The following is a 25042-nucleotide window of genomic DNA, read 5'->3' on the forward strand; positions in this document are numbered from 1 at the left end:
ATCCAATATAAAACAGAGCTTGATCCACAAGCAGAGACACTTCAGGGATGAACAGGCTAAAACAGGTCAGGAGGATGTGCGATGGCAGAACATGCGATCAATGGAATCCACACCAGTTGAGGATTAAGGAACTCTCTCAGGTGGGACATTCATTTTAAATTTTCACCAGATGTTGAAAAGCTGATGTGAACTCATCAGGTCTGCATGGTCTGGTCTACAGGCACGCAAGCAGACCTGAAACTCCTTTAGGAGATTAAAAATCCATTACAAAAACTCATCCTAATGGAACAGTTTCGTAACCTATGGGCCAAGATAGATCCAACAACATATAAAGAGGTCTTTCCCATGTCTTTTTGGTCCTGTTGACCATTTCCAGCAGTGATGGCAAGGTCAACATTGCTCAGTGTCATGTTCAGAACCATCAATGTCAAGTCGGGTATCTTACCAGATAATTTCACAGGATACAGTATGGCATTGTGGCATAGCAGTTATGTTGCTGAACTAGTAATCCAGAGGCCTGGATTAATAATCCAAAGAGTTTAAAATCCCACCTTAGTAGTTTTAGGATTTTAATTCAGTTAAAAAAACTATGGATTTACTAAGGGGAAGAAAACCTGGTGTCTTCACCCTGCCTGGGCATACATGTAACTCCAGTCCCACTCTAATATGGTTGGCTCAAAAGTGGTCTAGCAAACCACCCAGTTGTACAATGCCGCAGTCAGCTGGCCCTCCACCATTCTCAGAGTGACTAAGGCTAGGCAATAATTAGCAGTCTTCCCAGCAACACCCACATCCCTATAATGAACCAAGTGTCACAGGCCAAGAATTATAGTCAAACTCATTGTGCAAATATGGAGTTTAAGTGAACCAAATGGGATGGGGTTATATTTTAAAACCACCCCCACATTCCTCCTGATCAAGGGTCCTAAAAGCAAGATAGCAGCTCCACTGATGCTCTGATTGATATCTGATAATTCAGCTATAATCTGCAATTGAGACTTGCACTGTCCTGACACATGCAGAACTCACCACAATAGCAGGCAGCAAATTTAACCAAAATGGTGCTTTTCCTCTCGAGCTCAGTAGGTCAAAATGGAGAACATAAGAACATACGAATTAGGAGCAGGGGTAAGCTATTCGGCCCCTCGAGCCTGGCTGTCCATTCAGTAAAATCATGACTGATCTGATTGTGGCCTCAGCTCCATTTTCCTGCCTGCCCCCCACCCCACATCATAACCCTTAACTCTCTTGTAGATCAAAAATCTGAATATATTCAAGGCTGAGTGAGCCAATGACTCAGCCTCCGCTGCTCTCTGGAGTAGAGAATTCCAAAGACTAGTGACCCTCTGAGAAAGGAAATTCCTCTTCACCTCTGACTTAGCAACTGTGCCCCCTGATTCTAGAATCCCCCATTAGGGAGAAACATCCTCTCAGCATCGACCCCTCAGAATGTTATACGCTTCAATAAAATCACTGCTAATTCTTCTAAACTCCAATGAGTATAGGTCCAATGTGTTCAACCTTTCCTCATAAGACAATACCTTCATCCCAGGAAGTAATATCAATTGCACTTCTAATACCCTTGTTCTGCTGATAAATTATCCAAGGAAACAAAGCAATTGCCAAATAAATTCCTATGACTGAATTAACCTTTTACCTCTCAGGACATGGAGTCTGTCTCACTTCATTCACCAGACCAGCTTTCCTCCTCATAACCCAAGCTCTCCTTTTGAATTATTATTCACACCTGTCATCATCAGTTAATGAATGGGTGTGTAAACGAGGTGCATGGAAGACATTTCACAAAGGTTTGAGATGGAAGATGGTTTGAGAGCAAGTTGATGCAGCAAGACTGGAATCTAGTCAGCATGTTCAGGCAGAGAAACAAGTGCCAGCAAAGAAAGCTTTCATAAAAATGCTTTTTTAAATATGTTTACATTGTCACATGATTTTAAACTAATTCTCCCTCATGCTGATTTGTGTTCCAGATTGGATTTGATCAAACTGACAAGGGGGTAACTAAGTCCTGTCCCGCAGAGAATGACACGGTGCTGCTGATGTAACTCAGGTAGCTGAGTATTTAGAGAACTCATCACCTGCAGCAAGCAACCAAAAATCCAATTACTCTACAAGCAACTGATTCCTCTTAAAGGACTTGTGATACTGCACATGACTGCATCATTCAGTGAAGGATCCAGAAATAAGATCTGCACTAACTGAACAAGTAAAACCTCAAAGTGTCACAATTCTGTTTTGCCTCATTTTAAGCATCTGTTTGAAATGCAATACCCAGTGTTCACAATACCAGTAACAAATATATTAATCCATACACATGTCCTGGCTTTGTCTCTTCCCATCGCCCCTACCCCTCACTCTTACTCTCCTTTTCCCCTCTCTCACTCCTTCCCCCCTCACTCTCACATTCCTTTCCCCTTTTCCTCCTCCCTCCCTCGCTCACCCACTCCTTTCCCTCTCCCTCATCTCTCACTCCTTTCCCCCTCCCTCAATCTCTCACTCCTTTCCCTTCTTTCCCCCTCACTCTTACACTCTTTTCCCCCCTCCCTCACTCTCTCACTCCTTTCCCTTCTTTCCCCCCTCACTCTTATACTCCTTTCCCCCTGCCTCACTCTCTCACTCCTTTCCCTTTTCCCCCCTCCCTCACTCTCTCACTCCTTTCCCTTTCCCCCTCCCTCATTCCTTTCCCTTTCCCCCTCCTTCACTCTCTCAATCCTTTCCCTTCTTTCTCCCACCCTCACTCTCTCACTCCTTTCCCTTTCCCCCGCCTCACTCTCTCACTCCTTTCCCTTTTTCCCCCTCCCTCACTCTCTCACTCCTTTCACTTTCCCCCTCCCTCACTCTCTCACTCCCTTCCCCCTTCCCTCGCTCACACACTCCCTTCCCTCTCCCTCATCTCTCATTCCTTCCCCCTCCCTCACTCTCACACTCCTTTCCCCCTCCCTCACTCTCTCACTCCTTTTACTTTCCCCCTCCCTCCCTCCTTCCTTCCCTCCCTCCTTCCTTCCCTCCCTCCTTCCCTCCCTCCTTCCCTCCCTCCTTCCCTCCCTCCTTCCCTCCCTCCTTCCCTCCCTCATTCTCACACTCCTTTCCCTTTTTCCCCCTCCCTCATTCTCTCACTCCTTTCCCTTCTTTCCCACTCCCTCACTCTCTCACTCCTTTCCCTTTTCCCCCTCCCTCAGTCTCACACTCATTTTCCCATCCCTCATTCTCTCACTCCTTTCTCTCTCCCCCTCCATCACTCTCTCACTCCTTTCCCTTTATCCCCCTCCCTCACTCACACACTCCTTTCCCTCTCCCTCATCTCTCACTCCTTTCCTCCTCCCTCACTCCTTTCCCCCTCCCTCACTCTCTCACTCCTTTCCCTTCTTTCCCCCTCCCTCCCTCTCTCACTCCTTTCCCTTCTTTCCTCCTCCCTCACTCTCACTCCTTTCCCTTCTTTCCCCCTCCCTCCCACTCTCACTCCTTTCCCTTTCCCCCTCCCTCCCTCCCTCCCTCACTCTCTCACTCTGTTCCCTTTTTGCCCCTTCCTTCACTCTCTCACACCTTTTCCTTTTTCCCTCTCCCTCACTCTCACACTCCTTTCCCTTTCCCCTCCCTCACTCTCTTACTCCTTTCCCTTCTTTCCCCCTCCCTCCCACTCTCACTCCTTTCCCTTTCCCCCTCCCTCCCTCCCTCCCTCACTCTCTCACTCTGTTCCCTTTTTGCCCCTACCTTCACTCTCTCACACCTTTTCCTTCTTCCCTCTCCCTCACTCTCACACTCCTTTCCCTTTCCCCCTCCCTCACGCTCTCACTCCTTTCCCTTCCCCCACCCTCACTCTCGCACTCCGTTCCCGTATTTACCCCTCCCTCACTCTCACACTCCTTTCCCTTTTTCACCCTCCCTCACTCTCTCACTCCTTTCCCTTCTTTCCCACTCCCTCACTCTCTCACTCCTTTCCCTTTTCCCCCTCCCTCAGTCTCACACTCATTTCCCCCTCCCTCACTCTCTCACTCCTTTCCCCCTCCCTCACTCCCACACTCTTTTCCCTTCTTTCCCCCTCCCTCACTCTCACACTCCTTTCCCCCTCCCTCACTCTCACACTCCTTTCCCCCTCCCTCACTCTCACACTCCTTTCCCCCTCCCTCACTCTCACACTCCTTTCCCCCTCCCTCACTCTCACACTCCTTTCCCCCTCCCTCACTCTCACACTCCTTTCCCCCTCCCTCACTCTCACACTCCTTTCCCCCTCCCTCACTCTCACACTCCTTTCCCCCTCCCTCACTCTCACATTCCTTTCCCCCTCCCTCACTCTCACACTCCTTTCCCCATACCTCACTCTCACACTCCTTTCCCCATACCTCACTCTCACACTCCTTCCCCCTCCCTTACTCACACTCCTTTCTTCTCCCCTCTCAAACTTTCTTTTGCTTTCCATCTTCTCTCCTGACCCTTTCTCTCCTTTCCTTCCTTTCTCTCTTCTCTCATCAATCATCCCATCATGCTCAGAGAGATGATCTAATCCAGGAGCCACACAGGGGATTATTTCTACAGTTATATAACAGTGAGCCTATTAAAACTACCAAGCTACAGAAGGATCGCCATCCAAGATCACTGTAACATCTATCTGGGAGAAAGTTCATGAAGTAATTCTTCAATAATTACAGTTCAAAAACATGACCACATCTTACTGGTAAAGCTTAGCGTTATCAAGTATAGGCGGACTCTTCTTTACAGTTAGAAGAGTTTGTTTGATGGAAAAAAAGAAGAAATTACAGTCTTAAGACTTTGCAAAGTATGTTACAGCCAAGAAATTAATGTTTAATTATAGTCACTGGTGTAATGTGGGAAATGCAGCAGCGAATTTGTGCACAGCAAGCTCCTGCAAACAGCAATGAGATAAATGATCAGACAATCTGTTTTTAACGATGTTGGTTATGAGAGAAATATTGGCCAGGACTGTGAAGAACTCTGAAATTGTTCTTCAAAATAGTGTTGTGGGATCTTTTAAATCCACCTGAGAGGGCAGACAGACACTCGATTTAATATCACATCCCAAATGAGGACACCCCTGACAGTACGGCACTTCATCAGTCCTGGACGAAGTGTAGCAGCTCATCAGTACTGAACGGAACGTCAGCCTTGAGTAAGTGCTCAGGTCTCTGGAGTAGGCCTTTGGGAAGTGTGGTGGAGCTGGAGGGTGGGGGGGTGCGGGGAGAGGAAAAAGGAAGTAATGACAATGGATAAATGTTGCACATTAATCTCTAAAAACTTACTGTGCACAAGGCCAAAGTAATTGGATTATCAGCACTACACAGAGTACCTACTGGTATTGTTTACCTTGTTGCAAGTAACGCTTCACCCGCCTTGGTTTGCTGGCTCGTCCCAAGAAAAGACTTTCCACACGTTCTTCCCAGGTATTATGGCTCCCTACATCCTTCACTCCGCAGCGCGGCTCAGCCATCTGCCGGACTGTGGGTTCATCCAGGGCGCCACTGACAGGGAGATGAGAAATCCATTGGAATTCCCTGCAAAAGGCCATCACAGAGAGAAGCAATGAGCACACAGCAAGGCCATTCAGCTCAAAACAGCAGCTTCAGAGGGGATCACAAATCAATCAGCATGCGCAAGGAGCAACCACAGGTAACAAGATGCTCACCCAAATCTTAATATCTTATTTAATATATTTTGCTGACTGAGATTTTACAGACCCCCAGGGAGCATGGTATGAGGGGGGTGAGGGTGCTTAAAATCAGGTGGGATGGTGCAGGGTGGCAAGCCGGTCACTTTCTCACCACCCTGGCATTTTACCAGTGGCAGGGAAAGTGGCAATAGCCCTCCTTCCCTATTGCCTTTTACCTACCCTGGTTAATTGAGGCCCTTAAGTGCCAACTGAAGGGAAGAAAAGGCCCTTTCCCATTGCCGCTGGTTTTCTACCAGCAGCAGGTGAATACCGCTACATACCCAACTGCCTCACTCCAGGCTCGGGGTGGGGGTGCCGCTGGCTCTCCTAATCGGGTAGCCTGTGGCCAATAGAAGACCCCACAATGGTGGCAAAAACCGCCCCTAGTGAAAGGCCTTCCCTCCCTCATGAACAACCCATCCACCCTCGCTGGAGTCATTCAGGCAGGCCCCAGATACCCCACTTAGCTCCATGTCGGGGCATCCTCCATCGCTGCTGGTCCTGCCTGTTTGCAGTCCTGGCAGTAGCCACCACTCCTGGTGGCGCTGCTGGGACTGAAGAGTTGCTGACCCTCTGATTGACCAGCAGTCTTAAGGGTGGGACATCATCCCTTAAAGGGACAGAAGCCCCGATTGCAGGCAGTTAAATGCCTGAAGTGCATAAAATGCAGTCAGGCTTCCACGAACGGGCCAAGGGAGTGTTATCCCTGATTTACTGACTTGTGGACAGGGTCACAACTGCCCTCCAAAACACCCAGAGCAAAAATACAAATGTGATTTTTTGAGGGGAAGAAGCCATTTTCTTCAGATTATAATTTATATGCGAATAGGTTACTTATACATTCTAGTAAAATTATAACTTAGTGTTGGCTTTAGGCAGGGGAAGACATCTGGTTTATTTAGTCTATCTGTCCACAGTATTCCTTGCTGCAATTCCTAAATCCTGCCTCTTAAATCCTGGGGCAGTTCATGAATATAATAGCAGGAGGGGCTATTAGGTTGGGAATGGAGAGTAAGATATGAATAACTGTCCCTGGAAATGGTTGGGCCTCTTTGGGTGGATGAATCAGCACATCTGAATTCCTGAGGAACGCTAGTACAGTGCCATTGAAATGCTGGAGCTATTTTTAGTGGCGATTACCTTAGTAGATATCATGTTTATTGGTTCTATGTCGCTCTACATCCCTGGTCGGATAAAACGGGTAGGTGTATTCTGCCCCTCAGAGAGAGTTAGAAACCAAGCAAAAGTGTTTACAAACTAGAACTCTAGAGAATGAAGAATCCAATGTCAGCTGTGGCTCAGTGGCAGCATTCACACCTCTGAATCATCAGGTTGTGGGCTCAAGTCTCATGCCAGAGATTTAAGCACGTAATCTAGGCAGACACTCTAAATGGTGTGCTGATTGAAGGAAATCTTTCATTTGAGACTTCAAATCAAGGCCTCATCTACCCCTCTTAGGTGGATGTAAACGATCAAAGAAGAGCAGCGGAGTTCTGACAATATTCTGACCAATATTTATTCCTCAACAAATATCACTAGAGAGAAAAAAAAAATCTTTCTTTAACACATTGCTGTTTGTGGGACAGTGCCATGATTCCTAATTGCAACAGCGGCTACACATCAAAAAAAATCACTTCATTAGCTGTAAAATGCTTTGGGGTAGTCTGTGGTTCTGTAAAGTGTTATATAAATGCAGACCTTCTCTTTATATTTCTATTCAATTGCATAAGGGAAACTCCTACCAGCTGTTACCAAATAATGGGCAGACTCCTGTTGAGGCATCGGGAGACCCTCGCTGCCTCTTTTCAGGAAGGCCCATCGAACCACAAGCCAACCAGGCAGTGGAGAGGCCACCTGCAGGCCTTCCCCTGGAATCACAAACCTGAGGGTGGAAGCCTCACTTACCGAGACCGGCAATTAGAGACCGGCAGCTCTTGTGTTCAGCAGCACCAGAGGGGAAGTTTGGCTGCTGCCGGTAGGACAGGGTGGGTTAATACGAGCAATGGAGGGCTGAGGACCATAAATGATCATTAATTGGCAGTTTAAGGGCCTCAATTGGTGGTGGGGTGGGAAGGCCCATGGTCAACCTTCCCGCTCAGAACTTAATTTGGGCAGGGTGCAAAGGTGGCTAGGAGTGGGGGTTCGAGTACCCCACCATCACATCTAAGTACATGCCCTTCCCATTTCTAAGCTCACCACGAGCGAGAGCAGGAGATTCTGTCCTATGAGTGACTTCAAGAGGCCACAGGTTATGCTGCATAGAATTTACAGCTCAAAAACAGGCCTTTCGGCCCAACTGATCTATGTTGATGTTTATAACCCACATGGCCTTGTTCCTACCCAACTTGATCTCAGCCTATCAGTAAATCCTTTTATTCCTTACTCCCTCATGTATGTATCTAGTTGCCCCTTAAATGGTCTATGCTGTTTGCTTCAACCACCCCATGTTGGGCCGATAGATGTCAGATAAAACTTAGATATACACCACACAATATAGTAGAAGCACTTAAGGATTCAGACAGACAAATCCTTAAAGGTACAAGGTGATAGAAAAAAACATGAAATCCAAGGTTATACGAATAGTGTCACAAATGCAAAAGCAAACCTCTACTGCTGATTGTTTAGGCTGCAGTTAGAACATTGTGCCCAATTTTGAGCGGTTTAGTTTATAGGGGATGTCAAGGTCTTGAAGAGGATGCAGAATGATCCCAGGGATGAGGGGTTGAGTACAGACTAAAGAAGCTGGGACTCTTTTCCTGGAATAAGGAAGGTTATAAGAACTGATAAAGGTGATCAAATTTCTAAAGGTGCCTTGATAAGGGTAAAATTTGGAAAAAAAACATGATTTCACTGATTGATGAGTTGGTAACAGTGGCTGCTACCTACACCTTGGAAGTAACTAAGAGTATCAACGGAGCTAAGAATTAGGAAAAATGATTTTCTACAGCGAGTTGCTCGGTCATTGAAGTGTGTGGGAAACAGAATCCATAATCACTTTTAAAGTGAAGTGGAAAAGTAACATTTCAGAGGATATGAGGTAAGGATAAGGGGATGTGACTAAACCTCAATGGTTTTGGAGAAAGGAAAAAGGAATGTGTCTAAATGTAAATGGTTATGGAGTGTGAAGAACAGAGAATGGGGTAAGTGGACAGCTCTTCTACAAAGCTGGCAATGGCACAGTGGACCAAGTCTGGTGACCAACTCTCACGGAGAAAATTAAAGGACACTCTGGCACGGAGGTCCATTTGAGCAGGGGTGACAGGTACTGCCAGAGCGGTGAGAACCATGGAGGGCGGGGTGGTGGAGTATGGGGGTTCTGCTGCCAGAGCGGTGAGAACCATGGGGGTGGGGTGGGGGGGGGGGGGGGGGGGGGGGGTTGTGGAGGTGGGGGGAGTAGTGGGATGCAGCCAGAACTGTGCAATACCAACAAGACAGTGGGTACTGCATAGATATGGGTACTGTGCAAGATTTAAAAAAATAACTTGCAGGGAAACAAACATCCTTTATTTTAGGGATGTTTGGGATGTGGGTTTCATTGGCTGGGCCAGCATTTATTGCCCATCCCTAGTTGCCCTTGAGAAGGTGGTGGTGAGCTGCCTTCTTGAACAGCTTCAGTCCATGTGGTGTGTGTACATCCATGGTGCTGTTAAGAACACTGTTCCAGGATTTTGACTCAGTGACAGTGAAGTAACGGTGATATATTTCCAAGTCAGGATGGTGAGTGACTTGGAGGGGAACTTCCAGGCAGCATTCAAACTGGGATACAGGACATTGACCTCAAATACGGGACAATCACAAGATAAGGGCCAATTGGTCACACTGGGCCAAGTGACCCCTGCTATGCACTAACATTCCACAATTGTATATGAACAGAGCTGAACTGTAGGGTAGATAGATAGCTAAGCCAATGAAAAAAATAACTTCTTCCAAAACCAAATCTTGTTCACTAAAATAAAGTACAGATTTGTTTGGGTTGACCAAATTAAAAAGTCTGCTTTGTGTTGTAAAAACTGCATTCAGAAAATCTGTCCAACTGTTTAAATTCAGAGGTAGTTTCTGTCAAGAAACTGTTCTGACTACTTAAAACATATTCATTGCATTTGTAATTGCCCATTACAATGAACCTAGGCCAATTAATGCCAAGTAACTGTGAGCAGAATTATAAGCTAAAAACTTCAACATGAACTTCCAAGTGGTTCACAAATTGGGGGTATATGAACATACAAATTAGGAGCAGGAGTAGGCCATTCAGTCCCTCGAGCCTGCTCCACCTTTCAATAAGAAAGTGGCTGATATAAAATATTTTACCCGCTTCTCCCACCCTAGACCAGATTCACCTCTCAAGTTTACATGACTTAGCAGCTTTAAAAAAAAGAACCTTATTCATTTGGCTCAGTGATAAATATCTCAGCTTTCAGTCAGAAGGTTGTAACTTCCAGCCCCATCCCAGAGACTTGAGCGCATAATCTTGGCTGACACTCCAAGGCAGTATTGAGGGGGTGCTGCGCTGTCAGAGGTGTCATCTTTCAGATCAAACATTAAAATGGGGCCCTGCCTTCCTGTGTAAAAATCCCATGGCACTATTTCAGAGAATGGGAAATCTCTCCGGCCAATAATAATCTCTCAACCAACATCCGATCATTAAAATATTTTATCCGATGAAATGTTAACTCTTTCTTTCTCCACAGATACTACCTGACCTGCTGGATATTGAAGGACATAGAACATAAGAAATAGGCACAGAAGAGACCATACCGACCTTTGAGGTAGAGAATTCCAAAGATTCACAATGTTCTGAGTGAAGAAATTTCTCCTCATCTCAGTCCTAAATGATCAGCCCTTTATCCTGAATCTGTGCCCCCTTGTTCTAGATTCCCCAGCAAGGGGAAACAACCTCCCAGTAGTTATCCTATCAAGCCATTTCTTTTTCCAGCATTTTCTGTTATATCTGGTCATGTATCTCATCACTGTTTGTGGTATGTTGCTGTGTGAAGACTTGCTACCTTATTAATCCACAACAGTGACTATACCTGTAAAGTACTTTGTTAGCTATAAAGTGCTTAGGGACATCTTGAGGTCATGAAAGGTGCTATAAAAATGCAAATTTTTCCTTTAAACCAGAGTTGAGAGAGAAAATATAGGTCCCACATCTCACACAGTCTCAGCCTTGGTGTTCAGATTGAATCTCATTGGGTATTAAATCGAGCTGCGTAGCTAGGAGGGGCGGGGACCACCACTACAGAGCAGTTCAGTCAGCTCTCTTTCACCTGCCACCACATCCAGACATCTGCTGCACCCACTCCCATATGGGTGGGTATGTTAGCCGGAGTTGCGCAAGTGATGCCGACATAGGGTCTGAACAGAAACATGTTTCCTTCTATTGAGACAAACATACTCTTTTGTTATCCGTCAACTGTGACTCTTTTCTCTTCAGGAGTTGCGCGTGTCACTGGCTGGGCCAGCATTTATTGCCCATCCCTAGTTGCCCTTGATAAGGTGGTGATGAGCTGCCTTCTTGAACCACTGCAGTCCCTGTGGTGTAGGAACACCCACAGTGCTGTTAGGAAGGGAGTTCCAGGATTTTGACCCAGCGACAGTAAAGGAACGGAGATATATTTCCAAGTCAGGGTAGTGTGTGGCTTAGAGGAGGACTTCCAGGTGGTGGTGTTCCTACGTACCTGCTGTCCTTATCCTTCTAGGTGGTAGCGGTCATGGGTTTGGAAGGTGCTGTTTAAGAAGCCTTGATGAGATTCTGCAATGCATCTTGTAGATAGTACACACTGCTGCTGCTGTTCATCAGGGCTGGAGGGAATGGATACTTAAAGTGGTCGATGGGGTGCCCATCAAGCGGGCTGCTTTGTCCTGGATGGTGTCGAGCTCCTTGAGTGTTGTTGGGGCTCCACTCATCCAGGCAAGTGGGGAGTATTCCATCACACTCCTGACTTGTGCCTAATAGATGGTGGACGGACTTTGAGGAGTCAGAAGGTGAGATACTCCTCACAGAATTCACAGCGTCTGACCTGCTATTGTCGTGACAGTATTTATATGACTTCGTTGATAACACACCCACCTCTGAATCACAAGGTTCTGGGTTCAAGTTCCACTTCAGGGCAAGAGCACAAAAATCAAGGCTGACACTCCTGTGCAGTACTGAAGCAGTGCTGCACTGTCAGAGGTGCTATCTTTCAGATAAGGCATAAAACCAAGGTCCCATCTGCCTGCTTGAGTGGATATTAAAGATTTCATGACAATATTTTGAAGAAGAGCAGGGGAGTTCCCTCTGGTGTCTTCAACAATATTTATCCCTCAATCAACATCACAAAAACAGATTATTTGGTCATTATCACATTGCTGTTTGTGGGAGTTTGCGGAGTGCTAATTAGCTGCCACATTTCCTACATTACATCAGTAACTACACTCAAGAACAAACTTCATTGGCTGTCAAAGTGCTTTGAGATGTCTGATCATCATGCAAAGTGCAATATAAAGGCAAGTCTTTCTTTAACCGCCTTGTACTGTCATCTATGTCTGCTTCATCTCATTGACGCAAATTCAATCCATAATTTTAATTTCATCTTTATCCAGAATGAATCAAGGGGAAGAAAACAAACATCATCCAGGATCATGTGGAATTCTAGATGCTTCCCTCATATCTCTGCTACTTAAAGCTGAGTAACAGAGCTACATAGCCCACCCAGGTCCTGGAGTTAACCCCCAATCTGTGCTGAATTAACACTTCTCAGCGGGATAAAAGTTGGGGATATTGCTGTCAGATTCAACGTCCTTGGGTTAATGAGTGAAAATCTGTCAGGGTTCCTGCTTCTGATCCCTGTTAAATGACATCTGCTGGCAGTGCACTTGTAGACATTTGCTGAAACAGAGTCAAGCAATGCTGCAATGGTGCTCATGGTTAACTAGCCTGCTATCCACCTAAACTTTCTAAACTAATACAGAATAACCACGGGGCTAAAACACTTCAGGGCCACCTCTACCCATGGGACCATGCCCAGCAGAAGATTAACACTTAGAAATTGCACCCATGACAGGATCAACATCTGGGGAACTGAAGAAGTCATACAGACTCGAAACGTTAACTCTGTATTCCTCTCCACAGATGCTGTCAGACCTGTTGAGTTTTTCTGGCAATTTTTGTTTTTGTTTCAGATTTCCAGCATCCGCAGTATTCTGCTTTTATCTGGGGAACTGTGTCTGGCAATGTAGCAAAGGATCTTAAACATGTATGAGGTTGTGACTTGTTCAAAGTTTTCAGCAAGTGTTCCTGTTTCTTGTTATGCTTCGTCGCACAAGAAATGTGGATTTCTTTTACCTGAAGCATAGTTAAACAGCTGCTGTGACTTGACCCAAGTTAACCCCCAGTAGATCTTCCTATTGGTGTTTACAATTACAAGTGGATACGAAAGAAACTCTTCCTCAGTATAGCGTCTGGGCTTCCTCTCTCCCTGATATAAAAGATAAAATATACAATACCGAACAAAATACCCAATTCATTTTCTCATCTGTTATGATAAGATACACTAGCTGACCTCCAGAAAATGGCAATGGGGTTGCTTTATTGCCCATTCCTAATTTTCATGAATCCATTAAAATTGAAATGTGTAGTGTCAATTTCCAACAACACTGAGGGAGCTTTACACCATCCAGGACAAAGCCACCCGCTTGATTGGCACCTCATCTACCACCTTCAACCTTCACTCTCTCCCCTGTTGATGCACAGTGGCAGCAGTGTGTACCATCTGCAAAATGCACTGCAGCTCACTAAGGGTCTTTTGACAGCGACTTCCAAACCCATGACTCCTACCATCTAGAAGAACAGCAGGTACTTGGGAACACCACCAGTTGGAAGTTCCCCTCCATTCCACTCACCATCCTGACTTGGAAATATATCGCCATTCCTTCGCTGTCGCTGGGTCAAAATCCTGAAGCTCCCTTCCTAACAGCACGGTGGGTGTACCTACACCACATGGACTGCAGCAGTTCAAGAAGGCAGCTCACCACCACCTTCTCAAGGGCAATTAGGAGTGGGTAATAAATGCTGACCTAGCCAGCGAAGTCAACATCCCATGAACAAATAATATTTTTAAAAATCATCATGGAAGCATGGCTGGGCCTCATATGCATGTTGCTGGGCACAGAGTGCAGGTGGGCCAGGTTGGTTATGGAGAACGGGAGATGATTTCGTACCACTCCTCCACAAGTCAGGGCTGTGAAACATTGAGCATGTTGGGTAGTTGCTTTTTAGTGAGATATTCTTTCTGGACCAACAAAAATCATTTAAAAAGCTCTTTGGATAAAGGTTTTCTCTTTGGAGTGGCTGTGTTGGACACTCTATATCATGTTATGAATGCGTGGAGCATAAGTAGCACAGGTTCTGCCCCTTAGTGCTGTAAAATTCCATTGGAGTCTCACTGTCACGAAAAGATCCTGATTTTCAAAGAGAACAAAGTTGCCACCTGATTCCAGTTTCTGAGACTCCAGCGGAGTCGCACGAGCTAAGTACTAACCCATCATTGTCACTGCTTATAAGGGGAGAGGGGATATCCCCAACCAAGACTACACTGCCTGTAGGTGCCAAATCTCAGCCAACTGAATGCTACTGAAATACACATTGTTACTACACATTCTAGAATATCCAACAACAATTTGCATTTCACAGAGTAAAAGGTGTTTCACAGGAGCATAAGAACCAAAGAAGGAGACATTTGGACAGGTGACCATAAGCTCGGCGAATGAGGTAGATTTTAAAGAGTGTAGCAAAAGAAGAGGGAGACACACAGATACAGGAATTCCAGCACTTTAGAGCCTAGGGGCAGAATTTTCCATGCCCGCTGGCATCAAGCATGTTCAGTGATGTGAGTGGACAATATAGCGAGAAGGCCAAAAATGGTTTCACAATATCATGAAACCAGCTGGCAATCCTCCGCCCTGCCTGTCAATGGCAGGCTGAGTTTCCCAATGCTGGACAAGGGGAATCTCATCATAATACATCTGCATATTATTATAAGCCCATCCTGCCAGAATCACCTCCCACGCTGGATCATCCGAGTACATCAACGTGTTTCACAACAGCATATATAAGGCATGCACTTGGCGGCTGCACTCTGAGGGAAACTCGGAGGTGAGTGCACAGTAATGTTGTTTAGCGCTCATGAGGGTTGCCTGTTGGACTTCAAGGCTGAGGCATGTTGGGGTTAGGAGCAGCAAGGGCTGCCCTGCAGTTGATAGTAGTGCACAAGCTCTTGCAGGGTGGGGTGGGGTGGGGTGGAGGGGAGGGGAAGGAAGCAGCCAAGCATTAGGGAAATCTTGTACAAAGTGACCATCCCTCCGCAGTTGAGACAGTTCAGACACAGCCGCATTGATATGATTGGAGTCGGGTCTCTAGCTTCTCTGCCCACTCAAGCAATGCAGAGGCATGGAAGTGCCACTAAATGCTCCAGAGCTTCTAACCCCTTGGGCACAGACTGCAAACTAATGAGTGTTTTACTGGACGGCATGGCAGTTAAACGATTGGGCACGTTGTATAATCTCCTTGCTAAAGCTAGCCATGGAGCAGTCGCTGGTGGAGGTGCTCACAATCCCTTACAATGTCATCATCCTGGTTTGGACCAGTCTCCCCCATGGTTCAAGCTAACAGCGCAGCCTAGCAGTTAGGAGAGTGCCTGTGCCTGAGCTGAGAACACAACATGCAGTCCAGTGGGCAAAGCTACTGCCAATCGGTCAGGTGGAGTGAGGTGGAGGTGATTGGGGTTTTGGGCAGCCATGCGGTGCCAGCTGAGCAGCCATCCAAGTGGTGGCCAGCACTCTCTGGGATGCATTAAGGGGCCTTCAGACTTAACAAAGAGAGGTTCTCAGTGTACCCAAACTAACCCACACGTCTCTCTCTTTCATCCTGCAGGAGGAGTACATCAGGAGTATGGAGACTGGTGAACTAGCTGTATGCCTCATGAAAAGCCACCATTGCGGCCGGCGGGTAAATCGTCCTTAATCCCGCTCACTATTGCACTTAGTGCAAACCTGGGGCGATTGCAGCTGAAACCACGGTAACCAATAGTGAAGCAAAGGAAATCAGGGAGACCAGAACCAAGTCCTCAGGGGATTGTGGGGCTGGAGGAGGTTGCAGAGATAGGGAGGGGCAAGGCCATGGAAGGATTTGATCACAGGATTGGTGCTTTAAATGTGAGGCAGTAGTGATTCAGGAGCCAATGTGGGTCAGCGAGTAAAGACGTGATGGCGATTGGGATATGGCAGGAGTTAGTAGCCAGCCAGCAGGCCATTGGAAGAGCTCAAGTTTAGGGGGATTAGAAGGTTAGAGCCCGTCTAGGACATGACTGGAATCACCAAGTTGGAGATAACAAAAGCATGAGTGAGGATTTCAGCAGCAAATGAGTCGAGACAACATCAGAAACAGGCAATATTTCAGAGGTAGAAGTCAGCAGTCTTGGTGATGCAGAGGATATGGGGTTTGAGCTCAGCTCTGGGTAAAACAGGATGTCAAGTTCAAGAACAGCCTAGTTCAGCATGGATTAGTGGCCAGGGAGAGAGATGGATATAACACAGGATGTGGAAAGGGTAATAAATCATGGGTCATCTTTAGTTAACTCATAATGTTATTAGCTAGATTTCAACTCATAAAAAGGGGTATGAGTTATCACTGTCTGAAGTCACTTTGTATTACTGCAGCACCTCAGTTACTGATTGGACATCCAGGATTCTCTATACTAGTTCAGGAAGGAACATTTTGCAGTTTGGATGTTGACAACAGACTCAAAGACTGAGAATCAACCACACCCAATTCTGGATGACACAGAAAGGTAGCCAAATACTACGCAGACTAAGTCTGAACAAACACATACCTCATCCAAGGATGTAACTCACTGTCAATGGGAGAGGCCAGTGGTCAAAGTATAACATCCTATACCCTAGAACAAGGAGCCCACTAGTCCAAGAGTGAATGTCTGGCTATCTAGCTGTCTATTTCTACACAATATATAAAAATCTAAACACCCAAACTCAGATTAGGGATGGGCAATAAACGCTGGCCTATCCAGTGAGGCCCACGTCACGTGAAATAAATATTTTTTAAAAGTCTCCTGACAAAAAAGTTACAAATTAGTTACTTAATTAGTAACAAAAGTAACCTTCTCAAGGGCAATTAGGGATGGGAAATAAAAATTCCAGCCTAGCCAGCAACACCTGCAAACCATGAAAAGAATATTTTAAAAAGTCTTCTGACAAAAAAGTAACATATAGTCATTCTGTGAGGTTTGCCTGAGTGCAAGTTAATTTATAGTCTCAAGGGCAGAAAGATTAGCAATAATTTTGACTTTTGGTAACAGCATAAATGGGTAATATTGGAATTTTTTGCTTCATTTGAAGGAGAGATGTATAATGGGCAGCTGATCCAATCTTGCCCATTACACACTGCCTCTGTGCCTGAGCTAGGAGTGCTTGATGAAGTGGGCAACTGTAGCACTGCTGAGCACTGAAGTCCATCATTTTGATTAAATAAATGCCTATCCTAACCTCAGGATGTTCAAAAGCGCTTTACTGCTGCATTGTAGGAAATATGACAGCCAGACTCTGTACAAATTGGTCCCACAAACGGTAATGCAGTAATGGTTGGATAATCTGTTTTAATGATGTTTGTTGAGAAATAAATATTGGCCAGGGCACCAAGGAGAACTCCTTTGCTCTTCTTTAAAATAGTGCTGTGGGATTTTTTACATTCAGATAACAGGGCTGACGGGGCCTACATTTAATACCTCATCTGAATGATAACATCTCCAAGAGTACAGCACTCCCTCAGAAACACCCTGGAGTGCCAGTCCAGTTGGGTGTTTGAGTCTCTGGATGCAGGACTTGAACCCACAACCTTCTGATCCAGAGGCAAGACTGCTACCCACTGAGCAAAAATGAAAATCCAGATTAGGAATATATTGGGATTTGAGAAAGTGAGTTCAATGTTAAATTGTTGGTCCTGAAATTCTGCGGGGATTCTCCTGGGCTTGCGCCTTAATATTGCTGGGAGACCAATGAAGCCCCAAGAGGAACAGTGGAAATGGCCATTTTCAACCAGGTATCATGGGGGGGATGAGGCCCCATTAGTGTGAGGATGCATTTACTGCAGGTCACCAGATAATGTCACATTGCGCCACAGTGTTCAGTGACACTATATAACTCTATAGAAAGGAACATTTTTAATTGAAGGTTTGCATGGGGACTGGTTCACATTGATGATGATAAAATTGGAAGTTCCTGGTCTCCGGCTGAATACAGGCATACACGTGCATACATACATGAAAGCACACAAACACAGACACACATGCACACATCTTTACACACATGCACACATATATACACAAATACACACACTATTAGGAAATAGAGATAGTTTAACTAAGTTATATTTGTATTTGTGGGTGTTAGCAATGAGTTTTAGCTTTAATGTTTAAGCTTGATTTGTATTTCTGTATCTGTGTGTTAAGAAAAGGGCAAATTGAGTTTTAGTTTCACTTTAAGAAGTGCCTGCATTTCTAATGAGTTTTACAACTTTTGCAGCTAAGTTAAACAAATAAGAGTAGAGAAACTGGGCTGTTGCCTAGCAACAGGGGTCCAGAGAGACCGATCCCTCCCACAGGCACACACAGAAGAAAATAGAAACAGCAGTTTTGATTTGGAGGCTCTTTGAGTTCAGTTGGTTTTGAAAGTAGCTGCCAGGAGAGATTGGAGCAAAGGGGACAGATAGCAAGTCCCAAGTAAAGACCCCCAAAATCCAGAGGAGTGGAACAGGAAAAAGTCTTAAGCTTCTAGTCAAAGGAAGGACAGGAACCTGGAAAGGGTCCTGTTAAGTAAAGTTAAGGAGTCAGGGGCAGAGAGAAAGGCTTCAAGCTTCAGATCTTCAGATTTAAAGAGACAAAAGCTGCAGAAAGCAGATTTAAAGCAAGAACAGCTTGCAAGGTGCCAGAAGCTCCCAAGAGATGGCTGAAGGTCTGTAACTCTTTGCTATGGGCATGTGAAGCATGGTGTACTGTTGACAGCTGAGTCGGTGAGATAGAGTGCGTGGAAGGAAGCTGGAATACATGTGGTGACCCAGGGGAGGGGAGCACCAGAAGGAGAGTTTGAAACATTTGAGGCAAACCCTTGCGGAGGGCATCCGAAAGAAATCATTGGTTTGGGAGAAGACTCAAAGCGAGTCCTTCGAGCGTGGAGATTAGAAACCCTCATGTGAAAGTCAGAGATCAGTGAGACTGGTCAGCTCACGGTGTGACAAGCGTCTGGGGAGAGTTACAAAGAGATCCATAGCATCTGTCTGGGGTGGCATCTGTCACTTGGTTTCAGAGTGTGGTGTGTTTGACCACAGGGTGCCTATTGGTTTACAAGAATTGTGTACTTACTGTGAACATTAGAGTATAAGACAGCTTTTGTAACTTGTGTTATTCTTAAAAATCTGTATATATCTGTAGAGGTATAGTTGTGGGTGAAGGAGTATTATAATATTGTTCACTTTTCTTGTTTAATAAATGTTTTATGCTTTTGTTAAAAGTTCATTAACTGACTCCAGTGACTCTGTTCAGTAACCCCTCGCCATGTATCTAAACAAACTAATAAAAGTTAGAATATATCAAGCCGGGCTCCACCCTGGGATCAGGCTTGTCCAGGGGTAATCTCAGCTGGGGATCATAACACACATGCACAGACACACACACACACACAGACTTTTGGAAAAGACTTGTATTTCTGAGCGTATAAATGGTGCAAGTCACTGACTCTGTGTAAACATGACAGCGAACATTGAGAACATCAGACTAACTGATAAAGTCCAAGCCTTGTTTAGATTGAGCCACCACACTGAAGGCAGGTGTCAATGGTAAATATGGATGAGGAGGGAAGTCTGAACTTTGACAATGAGCGAGGCTGGAAGAGATTACTCGGAGGTCAGGTAGGATTTAGTGCCTGCTGTATTTGTGATGCAGAGAGGAAACCAGCCTTCCTGAAGTTCAGTGGGATCTCATGTAGATTCATGCTGTGGTTGGGAGATATGAGCAATGAATCCACACATTTTATAGTGAGTTTGCGCTCTTCAATGTACCACTCTTGGGAGTTGCTAGAATCTGCTGCCCACTAAGCAAGGGTTCAATCCTGCACTTGGCAATTGTCTTGTGACAAATTGTTGATTATCCCCCATTGGAGGAGGGAAGAAGTAAATGGAGCTTCTTTTGGGTTGAATTGATTTTAAATGAAATGCCTGGCAATGGGAGATTGGAGGTGAGTCAGTCATTCCATGTGGATAGTGCAGCTTTACACTTTGTAACAGCAGATATCTTCATACTTGTTCTTAAATCAGTTTGTTAAAAAGCTAATTTAACAATTCTTACATGTTTAAACTAGCTTGGCTACAACTATGCATTTCATAAAATTGTGTAGAATCAAATCATTGGGCCAGTTTTTGCTGCCAAAGTAATGATGCACCGAATGGCAATGAATATCACATTGATATTATCCAGCAAGGTTTGCCCTGAATGCATTTAGCTTTGCAAAAACAGCAACGTGCCCTCAAACTCCCTGTGCGTTTCGGGAAATTGCTGCCTTTGTGGATTAATTGTCAATTAAACTTGCATCAGAAAATTAGAGCTGTTACTTGACATCATGAGTGCCCAGTTAATGAAGAGATTTATATTCCTGCAATGCCACTCAACCTCTGTGGTCCAGAAAGGGAGCAATTTAAAGTGTTACATTGTTACAGGTAGTAAATTGTCATTGGAGATTATTTAAATTTTCATTTTTTAATATTTTCTTACCTTTCCTTTACAATATCTATTTTCTTTCTCTCAATCTAATCTTTCCATCCCTCTCCTTATTTCTCTTTCTGTAACTAATTTCAATCTAATTCGGCCGATGTCCTTCTAAAATTTAAGAACATAAGAAATAGAAGCAAGAGATGACCACACGCCACTCCCCTGAGCCTACTGCACCACTCAACATAAACATGGCTGATCTTCTGCCTCAAATCCACTCTCCTGCCTACTCCCCAAACCCCTTGATACCCTGAGGCACCAAAAACCTGTCTTTCCATTGTTCCTCTGTTTCATTCTCAATCCTTAAATTTCATTGGTTCAGGAGATGCACAGTTGTCATATTGTTCACCAAGGCCCCAGGTGTCCTTTTGGTGCCATTAACTTCTTGAACTTGCAGCAACTTACAGCAAGGGGTTAATTGACAGGACACGGGGTGAGTTGCCCCTTTCCAGCAAAACCTGGTGCATTGCTTATTTCCCCCTCAAAACCATTAATAGATAGTTTACATTTCTCCACAAGGGAACTAGTTGAGCTATATTTGCAGTCGACAGATTTTGAGTTGTTGCCTTTTCTGGTTTATGTCAAGCTATTCATCACCAACCTGTCCAAATATAGTTGATGGAGCTGCACAGATAGGTCTTGATCTTGGCAGATCCTTTTTTTTTTAACTCCTTTAGCAGAGCCAGTTCTGCTAGGTTACTGCCAGTTGAAAATTGAAAACCACCCTTCAAAAGGTCAAGGCCTGAGCAATGGAAAAAATGCAGACCCGGTTCTCTATCTCTGAAATGGAAACTCCTCAACATAAGTAACCTGAATGCGATCTCTAACTTATAACCCTCTAATCTATGCTACAAAACCAAAACAGATATTCAAACTCATTGAATTAAAGCCAAATAAAACAAAAAAGTTGATCTCCCAGCAGACTTAAAAAATGCTAGTTCTTCATTACAACAGGTTACTGCTGGTTAATCAGAGGCCTGCAGCTCTCCAGTACCGGCAATGCCACTGGGAGCGGTGGTCACTGCCGGTACTGCAGTAGGCCCAGGCTGAAGATCGGCCCTGGAGTCCTGGGGTAAAGGTGAGTGGGGCAGGATTGCCGGGGTCGGTCAGAGAGACGCAGTGAAGTGAGGGAGGAGTCATTTCAAGGGCAGGAGGATGCCTTCCAGTGGGTCCCTCCTTTTCTGCTGGCAGCTCTCTCCACTGGAGTCAAGATGGCACAAAAGTAAAGATCCCCCAAGCTTCAGGTATACCTGCCAAGTCAAGGCTCCCACCTGCCACTGGTTGAATACCAGCGGTGGTGGGATGAGGCTCTTAAGTGGAAGGTTTAAGAGCCTCACTTGGCCTCCAGGCAGGAAGGCCATTCTCAGACCTCCCCACACTGGACTTTAATTGGAGTGAGTCGGGAAGGAGACTGGGTCTCCACCCCTAACTTTCCTGTCCCATTATATACCATCCACTTACCTCCCAACCCACCTCTGGAATGGGGGGATTAAATTCCACCCTAGTTGCAAAGGCCCGTGATGCAGCAACTAATCAGTTAACCCTTGGGTATGCAGTGTTGATGTTATCCTAATATCACTTCAGTGTCTACAGATAAAAACCTCACCTCACTGCTTCTTTGACCTGAGCTGAAGTCAATTCCTCGGGAGGGCCAGGTTCAAGGTAGCCGTATTTTCTTAAAAATGCCTTGGGAAAGAAAAAGAAAGAGAAATCTATTAAAGTCAGAGCAACTGAATGAAAACAGCAGTGTTATTATTATATATTAAATATCATTATCCACACTTTTGACTAGTTAATAAGTCAATATTGTCCTTCTACCTTTCTTTTGATCTACCAGAATGGCTAGTGGATCCAATAAACTCTCAGCAGTTGAAAAGGGAACCTCACTGGATTTATGTCCATCTAATATTCCTTCCCTTCTTCTGGAAAAAGCCTCTGCTCATTTAGTATGATGGCAAGAGCATGACATGGCGGAAGAATTTCTCTGCACAATGTGTGCAGTAATGAGTGAATTCTTTATAACTTGGTTCGCCATTTTGCTACTCGTAGTGTACAAAGAAAACCTTCCCTCATGGGTGAATTATGGGCATGTACGCATGTCCAGTGCTTGTAGTTGACTGAATAAGTCAAATTTGCATTTTTGGTGAACGGTATTTGGTATTTCCCAGGATTTTTAGGGAGCCTTTCTGCATTTCCGTGAAAACTGCAAACCAACTTCCTTGTCTGTCCATTCAGCAACACTACAAGTTAGCACATGATGACCACGGTAAGTTGATGATGTTAATAGCCCTTTGTAACTTGCTTTATATATAAAGAAAGTGTGGAACACTTACTGAAGTATAACCTGAGAAGAAGTGGTTTAATTGGGTTATATTATTTTGGTGGCTCCAAAAATAGCTCGCCTGCACGACTTGGACTGATCATATCTTAAAAACAGTTGGTTAGTTACATTTTATATCCCTGTGAATTTTAGTGGTTATTTGTGATGCTGAGGTCGTAAACATGGTGTTGAACTAGAATGTCAATCTGCCTGTCTTGTTCTTCTTTCAGATCCAAGTGCAAGGGGCATGCTGCCAAGTAATTAATTGTCTTGTGTTTGCAGTTTTGTTCTATTCACAGCAGTTTAAGAATTTGCTTTCAATTCTGTGCATCTGAGAGAAATCACAGTTAAATGTAGCCCCAAAGGAAGGGCTGGCATATCAGTGCAGTACTGAGGGAGTGCTGCACTGTCACACGTGTCATCTTTTGAATGAGATGTGCCATGTCCATAAGATGTGAAAGAAATCATAAACTGTTTAAATCACACCTTACCTTCTGCTTATTAAAAATGGACTTTGCTGTACCAGAAACATGGCTGCTACACAGCCCATGATTTGCAAGTTGGCTACAGTTCTGTAAACTTCCAACAGTAATAACAGGACAAAGCTCAACCCTCATCCTTGTGGAGTCTCAAATCTATCATTGTGTGAACCCCATTACAATCAATGAAACAAGGGAGAAGCAGACAGACAATCTGTCTCCCCAGCCTAGACTTATAACCGAGGGGGAGCCATCGAAACCCATTATGCCTGCGGAGACGCTAATAGCCACCATCTATCTCCTAAGGTGAACAATGGATTTTGACCAGAAACATAGGGTAAAAAATTTTTAGCTCGGCGGGCAGGTGCGTGTCCAACCCACTCGTGCATAACATGACGTGCGTTGATGTTGGGTGGGCATCCTGACATCAACGCACAATCACGCAATATTTCATTTCAGCAGCATGCCCACCAACAATTAAAAGGGCCTGTTAAGACCATTAAAGTCTCAACTGACTGACATTTTTCGCTGCCCATCCACCCTTACGGTTAGCAGGCAGGCAAAAAGGCCAAGCGGCCTTTGCACTTTTTAGGAAGCCTCAACTACATGTGGGATGAGGTTTCCTAAAGCAAATAAAAATGAAAAAAATTTTTTAAAAACTTAATTAATATCATGGCCCTGCTCATGTGCCAGAGTCACATGAGGGGATATGTTTCATTACATTTTAATTTTCTTTATTATTTTTTATAACACTTCATCTCCCTGAGGCAGCTCTATGCCTCAGGGAGAGTATGAAGTGCGCACTTGAGCACAAGCGCGAAGGTCAGCTTTCCGACCACCCCCGCCCACCCCCCTGAGCCTGCCTGACATGGGTGAAATTCTGCCCATAGAAACTGATTGTTAACCTGAAACTGACTCATCAATGGGCAATGCCACATGACTTAAACTGCTCTGCCCTTTGACAATTTTGAATGTTACATTCCTGGGCTTCCAGGGCAGTCTGTTAACATCCAGCCTGTCAACGCCGAAGCTGGACTCCAGGCTGACAACAAAGCCTGCCTCAAGTCTAAACCTCCTCAAAGCCTGGTTCTCTGGAAGATTCCTGTCATCGCCTGTAGGGCAGAGCAAGTCTCTATATACCAACCTCATCTTGCTGCATCATCACAAACCTTGAAGGAATTTGGCAACTCCTGCTTTCAGCTGGCTGAACTTTAATTCCTGCATGAAGGATCCTCACTGGACTCCAACATTCACGTCAATTAATATCCATGCCTTTGGGTTTTTTTTTAAAGTCATTCCTAGGCTGGAATCGTCCCAGGTTTGTAGTAGGTCCGGTAGTGGGAGGGAAAAACGATGTTTTACCATCTGACCGCAATGGCGACTTTTCACACTGTATCATCCCAATCCCGCCTTATTAATAATGCGTTCCCGGGAAACACACCAGGTCACTGCCCTCTCATTCGCCAACCTGCCTTCACATCAGGCCTTCAGTAAATGGGGCGTCATATTTAAAGGCCACCCCTGCACAGATCTGGCACTCTTCAAGGGATAGGAAGCTGCTGGGAACCGATGGCTACCAAAGGGAGGAAATGTGCTACTCCCAGATTTAGCGACGCCTCCCCTGAGCACCTACTGGATGCAATGGAGGCCCACCACAATGTCCTCTAGTCTCGCTCTGGGCAAAGACCAGCAAGCAAGGTCACCAATCCAGCATGGGCGGCTGTGGCAGCAATGGTCAATGCCAATGCCC

The 25042-nt window shown here is 45.1% G+C and overlaps 1 protein-coding gene across 1 annotated transcript in view; it reads right to left on the minus strand.

Moving 5' to 3' along the window:
* mmp28 (matrix metallopeptidase 28) overlaps positions 1–25042 on the minus strand; it is a 147244-nt gene that overhangs the window by 40030 nt on the left and 82172 nt on the right. The window contains exons 2-3 of the mRNA XM_041198347.1: positions 22100–22179; positions 5338–5525 (exon numbers count right to left, since the gene is read on the minus strand). Coding sequence (XP_041054281.1) covers positions 5338–5525; positions 22100–22179 — 268 coding nt within the window. The remainder of the gene's footprint in view (positions 1–5337; positions 5526–22099; positions 22180–25042) is intronic.

The sequence above is a fragment of the Carcharodon carcharias genome, chromosome 10 (assembly GCF_017639515.1).
Source record: "Carcharodon carcharias isolate sCarCar2 chromosome 10, sCarCar2.pri, whole genome shotgun sequence".
In the NCBI taxonomy this organism is placed as follows: domain Eukaryota; kingdom Metazoa; phylum Chordata; class Chondrichthyes; order Lamniformes; family Lamnidae; genus Carcharodon; species Carcharodon carcharias.